Source organism: Helianthus annuus, chromosome 4 (genome assembly GCF_002127325.2).
Source record: "Helianthus annuus cultivar XRQ/B chromosome 4, HanXRQr2.0-SUNRISE, whole genome shotgun sequence".
Taxonomy (NCBI): Eukaryota; Viridiplantae; Streptophyta; class Magnoliopsida; order Asterales; family Asteraceae; genus Helianthus; species Helianthus annuus.
The window spans coordinates 196,966,901-196,978,891 of NC_035436.2; the positions used below are offsets into that span (position 1 = coordinate 196,966,901).

The following is an 11,991-nucleotide window of genomic DNA, read 5'->3' on the forward strand; positions in this document are numbered from 1 at the left end:
CGAACACAATTTATTAGGAACAGATCAAATTAAATGGTTAAAGACATATATTATTCGAAGTACAAGATGTAAAATCGAAAAAATGGATATTGGTTTCAATATTCGGTATCGGATACTTTATTTTGAATATAACGTAGTTTTAAAAAAATTATATTCGAATACTGAAAAAAAGGCATTGTTATGTATTCTTATTGTTTTTAAAGTTAATAATTGTATATTATTATAATATAATTATAATATAACTAGTAATAAGACTGGCGCGCATTGCGGCGCGGTACTTCGCAAATATCGAATTGATTAGTCCAAACGTTATGTGATGTGTTAACCATATGAAAACGCACGTTTTGACGTATCCGATTAAACTCAATGTATCTTATAGTTGCATTGCGATTGGATCAAAACGTAACGTAAATCGAATTTATATCGTGCAATCATAACGTATTATACGCGACCCGACTAACTCGAATTTATATCGTCAAGCCAAAACTCTCGAGGGGGTCAAAGTGGCATTCACAAAGTTCACAAAAAGTTAAGTGCTTAAAAATTGCATTTCCTAAAATTAAGGGCTAATAAAGGGTAAAGATAAAATTTGATAAAGTTTTGGGGTAAGATGGAAATTATAACAAAGTTGGGGCTGACAAGGAAACTACCACAAAGTTGGGGTGTCAAAAGCAAACTATTTGTAAAATGGAGTAGTAGTTTAGGGACTAAATATGTCACACCCCGAATTTCCACGTGTCACCGGTGGGCCCGGTGGGGGATTATCGTGACGTAGTTGATATCATTATTGTCAAACAACACAAATTATAATGCACAGCGGAAGCAATAAAATAGATTTACTTCAACCATCAAATGTAATATCTAAGTATCACAAGTAGTCGAAATAGATCCACAGGCGGATCGAAATAAAAAGGAGAAGATTGTTCAACAGATAAATGCATCCCAAAGTTTGCGAGACTCTATGATGCTAAGGAGAAGCCAGCCTATTCCGTGTAGATCCTGCACTTAATCTTTTTGGGGGAAATACGTCAGTTTGCACTGGTAAATACAATTTAACCGACTCATTTTGAAAAGGTTTAAAAATTGATTTGAATGCACAAGGCACAAAAATCTTTTTATAACTTGGGAATAATTAATCAAAGTTAAACTTGTAAAAGAATTACATGTTCGTTGTGCGTTTAGTCGCCCGGGTCGTGCCGGGTTTAAGGTTAATTGACACACCACTCAGTATAAGTCCGCGGCGGGAAGCCAATGATTATACCTTAATAAATATGGACACGTTACCGGGTGTACGCCTACACCCGGGTGTCAAGGTCGTGGCCATTTCTTAAAATGATGCCAAGGATATCCGGGACATGGTCATTAAGCTCCCAAAGGCGTAAAACAAACAAAACCAGTTTTCAAACGGGTCACATTGATAATACCCAACTACTAATGAGTTAGGGTCAATTGCCCGACCAAGCGGTATTTTATACACCGTACCCCCAAGCCCATATAAGGGAAAATAAGTTAAAAGTATTTACCTGAGCAAGTATAAACCACAAAAGCAAAATGCAAGTGTCTTTTACTGGGCTCCTATTCTGGAACGAAGGTTTATAATAACCTATTAGAATCCTAACGGGTCTTTTATCATAGCCTAAGCTTAGACCGGTTAGTTTCGAAGGATAAACATGGTTTAATCGCGAGGAAAGCGAAAACCGAAAAGGAATGTGACTTAGACCCGACAAGTTTGGAGACTTGTATATTATGGGTAAACTAAATACATTCTGAATTTAGAGACTAAGATGATATGGTTTGGCCCGTTTCGGCTAATGTGCGTAAACTAGTTACATAAGCCGATCCGAACGCGAAAGTGCGTAACGGGCATCCATATAAGTCATATACAAGTTTCCTGAGATTATATGCACCAAATATGTTGTAATATCAGTAAGATATGTCCTATTATGCCCCAAATGATTTTCAACTCACTTTACGCCTCATAAGGGCATTTTTGTAATTTAACAAAAACTTAAAAGGTCAAAAACGGAAACCTGAGTTCTCAACCTTAGTTTACTGTTATGATATAAAGTTTACTAATTATATCAGTAGGTATTAAACCTTATGTATATAAACTAGTTTTTAACATATACTTATGTCGTAAAAATGCCTAAAAAGGCGATTTGGAGCCATTTCCGGGTTTTAAAAGAAAAGCTGATATTTTTATAATTCCAGAAGGCTCAAAATAATATATTTAACATAACAAATCAGTAGAAAAAGGTTTGGGGTCAAAAGGTTTTGCAAAACTCATTTTATGGTCAAAAAGGGCAAAACCGGCATAAGCCGAATTAAGCTTAAAACCTTAGGTTATGCTTAGCCTAAAAATAAATAAAAATATTTAAATTCCCAAAATATTATTATATAACAGTGGGTATAAAGTTTTGATACAAAATTTGGGTTTAGGTAGGTTACATGCTAATTACGCTAACTATTTACTAAGAAAGCTTCTAATTACGCTAATGAGCATAACTCTTAATCTAGACCTCAAAGTGATGTCAAATTTTGGGTACAAGTCTATAATTCAGTAACTAAGATGTCTATCCTTTTATATTTTCAAAAATCATGATTTATGGACATTTGGGCATAATGGTCAACATATGGGCATTTAACGGAAACATGCATACGATCAAGATATCTAATGAACCAAGTTGTATAATCACAGGAGGATATACTAACATGTTATTAGGTCCAAAAGAAGCTCTAAGGCAATCTTAATCTAGACTAAAACGGGTCAGAACTGAAAGTCAAAGCGAAAGTCAAACTATGCGACTTTCGGTTCCAAACCGGGTTTAAACAGAAAATTGTCGAGTTGAACATGTTGGAACATGTTCTTACATTATTTACCACGTTATATTAATGATAAAACAGGTTGCATGCATCCTACATTGCTAATTATAAGTTAATTCGGATTTAAGTATTATGTTGACTTTTTAAAGTTAGCTTTGACTCGACAATTGACATGCTTAGAGTGGGAATCTGAAAATACCCTTTTAAGGGTTTGTTACCCACATAATTACCTACTTAAAGGTATCTTTAATTCGTGATTTGACAGAGTACATTTTAATTAATCACGAAGTCAAACCTTAATTACGACGGTTTGACTTTTAGCTAATTAACTAAGCTAGAATGGATTAAGGGAGGTTAAGGGCACTTACAAGAGTCCTAAGAAGGATTAGGGACCTAATGGAAGTTGGTTGCTGTCCAGGAAGGCTCCAGAGAAGACTTGAACCAAAGTTTCAAATGAGCAAATGAAATGGTCACCACCTCATGCCCTTATATAGTGAACTAAATGGTCCAAGATTGAGACAAGCAACTCTACAAAGGTTGGGGGATCATTCCAGGTGTCCCTAGAGGGCTAAATACTGCCTAGCAAGCCCCTGAATTCAGAAACCATCTTTTTAAGTCGGTGCAACTGGTTAAACAGGCAGCTGTCCAAAATCTGCTGCCAGCGACGGTCTTACGGACCGTAAGCTTGAGGCCTTGCGGTCCGTAAGAACCTCTTGCGGACCGTAAACTAAAATGGCTACGGTCCGTAACCGACCTTGCTGAAACATGCCCAGGTACCCTCCTTACGGACCGTAAGCCTAGGGCCTTGCGGTCCGTAACCGATGGTCAGAGGACAAAAATTTTGAAACTTTTAAGTCTTGACCATGCAACCTTGAAATGCCGAAACATCAGGCCTTTACTGCAGTGTAGGGTCCACCAATTCAGGTTTTTGCATGCTTGCATGAACTTTGATACCTTGGATTCTTATGATAATTTTAATTTGACGGAAACACCAAGAACAAGTCTTGGTTTCTCATGGAAATTGGACAAACTAATTAACTATCTATGATTCCTTATTACAAGGATTTTATTTAGTATTCTCAGTAGTAACAAGCCTCTTAATCCGAAGTCCTTAATAAAGATTGAACTTTATTTATTTGGAAACAACCGGTTACCATATAAGATGATTATCAAACGATTTAAGGATCTTGGGATTTATAAAAATTCGGGTCGCTCAGAGGTGATTTAATAACATGTCGCCCTTGGGTCGTTCAGAGGTATTTTAAATAACATGATGCCCTAAAAATCCTACCAAACATCTTTTATTTAATCCGGTTTTTCTGACACGTCTGTCTCTCATGACACGTGTCTTTATTCTAATGGACAGGAATTTTCGAGGTGTTACAAAATATGTCATTTTATGAAACTTTGAAGGTACCAAAGTCAATGGGCTAAAGTTGCAACATCGTAAAAGTATGGAGGACTCAAAGTAGCATTTACAAAGTTCATAAAATTTAAGTGGTTAAAAATTTCAGTTCCTAAACTTAAGGGCTAAAAAGGTTAAAAATAAAATTTGATAAAGTTTTGGGGTAAGAAGGAAACTATAACAAAGTTGGAGCTGAAAAGGAAACTGCCACAAAGTTTGGGTGTCAAACGCAAACTATTTGGAAAATAGTGTAGTAGTTTAGAGACTAAATTTGTCATTTTATGTAACTTTAAAGGTAACAAAATTAAAGGGCTAAAATTGCAATATCATGAAAGTAGGGGGAAGGCAAAGCCGGTGGGGTTTTCCACTGACTTTGTCCTTTAAGTAATAGTAGAATATAATTATAATTATAATTTATACTTTATATAAAAGAAGAAATTCAAGTGACATAAGAAAAGCTGATGTGTCAGCAGAAGAGCATGTCCAACAAGGCTTTTCTTATGTCATTATTACATAATAAAGGCTAATATATAAAGACTTTAAAATTCAAAGTTGGCTCACTTTCACCTTTTCAAATGTCTGTCCATCAAACCACTGCCCATCTCCAAACCTTTTCGAACCTCTGCATTCCAAACCACCTTTTCAAACCTCTGCATTCCAAACCTTTGACGATTCAAAATTCAAAATCTCTGCCAGATCCAAAATTATGGCTCCATATTCAAAATTCAAATCGTATACCTATAAAGAGTTCTTTTTAATTTCTCATAGCTTATCATCTCTCAGCTTTCTCTTTCTAAAACTCGTTTTTTTTTCTCTCAAATGCAGACCACCATCGCACATGATCAAGAATATTATCTTTCTATTGTCTCTGAGAGGTTTGGTAGCAACATTAGTTGTTCAGGTATTCTTTTTCACCATTAATTCTATTTTATGCTTTATATTTGGGGTTATGAAACCCTGCGAAGGTGAAACGAGAGAGATTGATTACCGATCTATACGTATATCAACGATTTGTAATTTTTAATGGACTCTCAACAAGATCATTCTAGATTTTGATCGTTTTAGTTTTTGATGTGCGTATTTTGCTTTATTTGGAACCTTGAAGTAATTTTAGGGTTTGTAGAATCAAATTTTAAGTGATCGAGGTTTTGCCTTCGTGTAATTGCTATTGTGCGTCGTTTGACAGTTTGTTGGTGCATACATCTGTTGACTTCGTCTTGTATCGAGTCTTACACTAGATTGTTAGATCAGGGCACGCTGTACGAGAAATTAGGGTTTGGATGTGTTATTTGTGCTAATTCCGCTTGAAAGTGTACATGGTGGTTTCAAGCGAAATCAAGTGAATGATTCCGCTTGAGTGGGATTTTGCTTGAGATGTATTTCCGCTTGAAGCATGTTTAAGCGGAATCACATGTCCTATATATACCTTTCAAGCGAGATCATATGTAACGGTTCTTGATTTGGATACCGAGGTGCTGCCGGTTTGTCCAGTGACTGTAATCAGTGTTAAATCAATCAAATAGAAGTTTAAAGTGATTTGGGTCACAAACCGATCCTACACAGTTGATAACCGATCTGATTGATGATTGCGAGTGCTGATTTTGAGTTTTGTAAGTTTTTATGTTGAAACTGGAATGGTTTTAGAGTTTTGCTAATGTTGAGCAGAAATTCCGACAGTTCCAGCCACGAGCTCCAAGTATGTCTCCGTTGTTGCTGCCTCATCAAAACCTACGATCAGGTTCACACTATTTAGTCTATATTAATATAAGATCCGTGCATGTTACCTCTATCATATCAATTTTAATTTTCATTTCTGATTGTTTGATCCGTGTTTATTTGAGATCATTCACAGATTCATCTGTTATTACTTCTGTTAGTTCTTTTGCTGTTAGTTTGAATATCTTAATGGAATCATTTTCGATGAACACATGGGTGATTACAAGCACCAGATCGGAAATCTCAACCAAAATTTCGTTACTAACCGTACTTTATACTCTTATCCGTCTGATGATTTCGGATTTGTGGATCTGAAGTTGATTTTGTTGAATATAATGTAGCAATGGCCGCTGTTGATACCGAGAAGTTGAATAATCTCCGATCTGTTGTTGATGCCAGAATCTAGAGTCATCAGGGCACCGGTAGTTGAATATTACACCGAGTTGATAATGTTGAGCAGAAATTCCGACGAATTTCAGCCACGAGCTCCGAGCATGTCTCCGTTGCCACCTCATCAAAACCTACGATCAGGTTCACACTATTTATATAATTTTTTTTGTATTAGTGCGCGTTAATGGTTCACACTATTTATATAATGTAGCAATGGCCGCTGTTAATACCGAGAAGTTGAATATGCGAGTCATTAAACTCATCATTCGGAAACTTCATTGTAGAACCAGGTACAATTGACTGCAAGCCAATGGAAACCATGGATTATCTCTCCGTGTCATCAGATATTCTCTCATCTTGTGGGTATTTCGCAACTGTTGACTATGATACCAATGATGATGCTTATGTGTCTTGCCCTGGAACCGGTATGCTTCTCTTTTACATTATTAAAAAGAATTTTACTTTAATTTTTTACTTCATTTTCTTTCTAAGATTGTAATGAAAAACCATTTAATCCGTTTCATAATTGTTAAAAAACAAAAAAAAATCTTATTTTGGCTACAAGTCCTAATTGCTGATGTCAGAATATATGAATTTAAAGCTCTGTTAGGCTAATTTCTGATGAAGGTTAACAGGATTAACAGATTTCTCCACCGTTGACTTTGAAGACGTTAAATACGAAAAGTTTGAAAGTGGTGCCGTTTACGAAGGTGGAACACTTTCTTTGTTTCCCAAGACGTCGAGAAGCAAGTCTTACAAGGTAAAACCCGTCTCTTTAAACCAACAGTTATTCTTAGTCTTTGTTTTTGGTTATCTGTTTCTAACAGTTGATAATTGTATCTGGCAGAAAATGATAAAAGATGCTTTCATGTCAAGAAAAAGGATAACGAAGGAGTACAAGCAGCTGGCGATTCGGTATGCAGATATTGACAAAGATCTATGCCAAACGACACAGAGCAACAAACCACCGGCCCAAGATCTACCGGACTTTGAATGGGAGCTCTTGTAGATAATAATTTTGCTACCTCTAAAATATTATACATGGAAGTAATGCACAATTCTGCAGATGTAGGTGAGATAAATTGTGTTTATGATGCTTCTTCTGTGCCTAAAAATACAAAACTCTTATTACTTTTCAAGCTTTCATTTCGACTTTTGTTCGAGTAAAGTTTTTTAATTTGAGTGAAAAAGTGTATAGATTCTTTCTTTTGGGGGCATATTTTCTCACTATTGAAAGCCGTCTGAAATTTAATTTCGATTTAAGCTTGTCGAAACCGACACCATTAAGGGGGTGTTTGGCTAAGCTTATGAAACTCCTTATTAACTTTTTGGAAAAATCAGGATGGAGTGACTTTTTGGAAAAGTCACTTTTCCCCTCAGATACATCCTTATTGCCAAACATCTTTTTGGAGCTTATAACTTTTCTAAAAGCCAATAAGTCAATAAGTTATTTCAAAAAGCATAGCCAAACATGCCCTAAAAGTTATATTGGTGTACATGAATGAAACAAAAATTCACTTTGACATGGTGTATACACAACTTATAGCGATCTGAATGTTATTATATCATTGTAGAATAATTTTGAAACTGAAAATTAAAATATCTGATGTAGTGTTGGTCTTTAACAAAGGTTAATGTAAGGAGATTGAGGAATTGGTGGTATGTGGATGTCCTTTCTTTGGAGACTTCCAGTGGCGAATTGCTTCCTTAGCTATTATAAAAAATATTCCGGATATTACAATAACTTTATTTTAAAAGAATTTGTGTTTTAGTTATACTTTATATAAAAAGTAATTTATTATTATATATGATATTTTGAGAAGGACATGTGGACTGTAAAAAGCAAGAGGATGGAAACGTGAATGAAGATGAATGTTCAGACAGTAAGTTAATATCATATTATTAACTTTATTATAATGATATTTTGAGTTTTTGACAAGAAACTAATATTGTTGCAAATTTTATTCTCATTGGATTTATTAACAGAGAGAGCATCCTCATGTAGGCATGAATGCTATGGAAAAACTTGGTGAGTGTACTCTTGTATTGGAAATACACCAGTGACTTATTATATTTGTTTATGTATTTTTATCTCTTCTTTGTTATTTAGCTTTTGAATGATTAAAAATTGTACAATATATACTTGATGTTAATGATTAATTATTTGTTTTAGTCTGACCCTTTAAGTTCTTGCTGTGTTGAAGGAGAAATTTGCAAAGGCTATGAGGAGAGATGATGTAAAAGCCATAGTTTTGACTGGTAAGTTCTTGATTCAGCTTTTACTTAGATGGATTTTGTTTGGTAAGAGTTAACATGAAGGCTGTTAGTTAAAACCAATAATTGTCACACCCCGATTTCCACGTGTCTCACCGGTGGGCCCGGTGGGCGATTACCGTGACGATGTTGGCAACAATATAGTCAAACCACACAATTATATAATGCACAGCGGAAGCATAAGATAAATATATAAATTTCAACCTCTGATTGTAATATCAAAATGTATTACAGGGGTTAGATATATCCACAGTGGATCGTAAATAATCATAAATTATTGTTCCATCAGATACTGCAATCAAGCTTGCGAGGCTTATCCCGACGCTAGGGAGCTAATACCAGCCAATTACGTTTAGGTACCTGCACTTAATCTTTTTGGGGAAAATACGTCAGTTTACACTGGTAAATACATTCAACTGACACATTTAAAAATGTTTATTAAAATTGATTTGAATGCACCAGGCACAAACTCTTTTATAACTTGGGAAAATTCATAATGATCTTGTGAACGTTTTACATGTTCTTTTATGCGTTCAGTAGCCCGGGTCGTGCCGGGTTAAAGATTTATAGACACACCACGTTTGCGTAAAACCGTAGTACAAAAACCAACGGCTACGTCTTTTAATTTTAATGTCGACACTTTATACCGGGTGTACGCCTACACCGGGATGTCGATGGTCGTGGCCATTTCGTAAAATGATGCTAAGGATATCCGGGACAACGGTCATTAAACCCCCCAAAGGCTTATAAGCAACAAAACTGTTTAAATGAGCCGATCATATTTAATCAATTAACCACCTAAGCGATGGAATTATATAATGCTCAATCAAGCGGTATTAATATACCGTAACCCAAGCCCATATAGGGGAAATAAGTTAAAGTATTTACCTTTGCAAGTATAAATCCTTAATTTAGATCAAGTCACCGATAGCTTTTACTGGGGCTCCTAATCTGGAACGAAGGTTTTAATTAACCTCTTAGAATCCTAACGGTCCTTGTATTAGCCGTAGCTTAAACCGGTTGATTCCGATATATAGATATGGTTAATTCGCACGAAAAGGCGAAAACCGAGAATGGAGTATGATTTGGACCCAACAAGTTCAGAGACTTGTTTTATATGGGTTTATAGTTCATACTCTGGATTTTGGGGTTCAAATAATATAATTTGACCCATATCGGCGATTGCACGAAAACTAGTTTCATGAGCCGTACCGTGTGCGCAAATAGGCGAAACGGTTAACCATAAGTGTCCTACGCTTATTTCCTAAGTCAATATGCCTTAAAAGTATTTTGGTATCAGTAGGATACCTTCCGTAATGCCCGTAACGAGTTTAAGTTTATATTATGCCCCGTAGGGGCTTTTCGGTCATTTTAAAGACTTTAAAAGGGCTTTTCGAGTTCTACAGGAAATCTGAGTTTCCCGAACAGCTTGTAAAGCTTAAAATACTTTATTTATTATTTAAAACCAGTGGCAACTGGAATCGGGTCAAAAGACCTTGTAGAACTCCCGTTTTGGCCAAAAAGGGCATATTCGGTATTTACCGAACCGTAGCCATAACCGCAGGTTATGAGCAAGGTAAAATTTATTAAAAATCTTTAAAATTCCCAAAATATTATTTTACCACAGTGGGTAAATGTTTTGGTGACGAAAACTTGGGTTAGATGGGCGTTATGCTAATTGCGCCGTTAATTACAAAACTTTCTTAAAAGTGCGCCTTTTAGCATAACTCTCATTCTAGGCCTCGGATTGACGTGAAACTTTAAGGACATGCTTATAATTTAACAAGCAAGGTTTTGGTCCGTTCATGTGTCCGAAATATTCGTTTTAATTTTAAAAGGCCGTTACGGTCAACTTTTAGGCGAATGACGGAAATACGTAAAAGACTTGGATAACTCATGAACCGACCACAGAGGCGTATACCAACATGTGACCTGGTCCTAAGAGAGTCCTAAGGTATATTTATACCTCACTAAAACGGGTCAGAACTGAAGTCAAAGCAAAAGTCAAACTTTTGCGACTTTCGGCTCCGAACCGGTTTAATATAGGAAATGATCGATTCAAACGAGCGCAAACAGGTTTATATGCTTATGATCATGTTTTATGATTATCAAAACAGGTTCCATAACATATATATTACAGATTATGCATAAATCGCTAAAATAGCTTTCTGTTGACTTTTTTTTTAACCGCACGTTTGACTCGACATTTGACATAGTTAGAGTGGTGATCAGGGGGAACCATTTTAGAGGTTTATTACCCACATAAATACCAACTCATAACCACTTTTGATTCGTCAAAAGACTGAACCATTACTGATTTATTGTAAAGTCAAACCGTAGTTACGACGGTTTGGTTTTTAGCTAAAAACTAAGCATAAACTGAACAATGGATGATCAAGGTAACTTACAGAAGTTAGAACTTGAATATGGAGCAGAGAAGAAGACTTGAGAGCACTTAGAATGATCAGAAAGGTGAGTTTTGTGTTGTGTGAATATTATGAACTTAAGGCATGCTATTTATAGCCAATGCCAAGCCTCATTGATCATTACAAGCACTACAATCAGACCAGAGGTGATGGTAGGTGTCCCCTAAGTGTTATGGGTTGAGCATAGGTTGCCCATGCCCCATTTGTTGGTTTATGATCGTTCAAGACTCCAAAAGTCAAGAAAACATCAATATTCTGCATCTGGGCACTTTACGCGGCCCGCATGGGAGTTCCCATGCATTTTAATGCGGGTCGCCTAAAGATCAAATAACAGACGCGAAACAAAGGAGGCTCGCGGCCCGCCTCAACTAATCCTTAACCTTCACGCGGGTCGCCTAAGGTTAAGATTTCAGGATTTTTAAATCTTTTTGCAATGATTGCAGAATCCGACCATTAATAACGAGATCTTTCGTAATGATTTACCTGACCTTTCGGGTTTGAAGGGGTAACTTTGCGGTTTGGTCCTCGGTTATTTACCGATAGGGGCCTCGTGTTAATTACCCGCATTATTAAGTCCCCGGTTTATTTATAAATTATTCAGAAAGCCTTAACTTTCATTATTGACGTTTTTAACCCTTCTTCTACGAATTCGATCGTAACTTTCTTGTTTCATATCGAAACTTCGCGAAATTCATATATATTATTTTAGTGAGTGTATAATACCGTTACAAAGTCTTTGGAACGTTAAAGGGTCACTCAGAGGTATTATTAAACATGTTGACACAGTTAACCCCTGTAGTTTGTAATCTCTCACTTTCTTCCGCGTTTTGTTTTTGTACGATCTATAATTTATTCGTTTGAAGGTTTAAGCATTATTTAGGGATACTATACAGTATATTTACCCTTGTTGACATTTTATAACCCTCGAATTTATATACTTTCAAGGTTTGTCAAAAT

General features: G+C 36.0%; 1 protein-coding gene across 1 annotated transcript; it reads left to right on the plus strand.

Moving 5' to 3' along the window:
• Nucleotides 1-6,638: 6,638 nt before the first annotated feature.
• On the plus strand, nt 6,639-7,355 carry LOC110934139. Its single transcript, XM_022177329.2, has 3 exons — nt 6,639-6,759; nt 6,970-7,094; nt 7,182-7,355. Exons 1-3 carry the CDS (start codon nt 6,645-6,647, stop codon nt 7,341-7,343), a joined length of 402 nt encoding a protein of 133 aa, XP_022033021.2. The 5' UTR covers nt 6,639-6,644; the 3' UTR covers nt 7,344-7,355.
• Nucleotides 7,356-11,991: the final 4,636 nt, after the last annotated feature.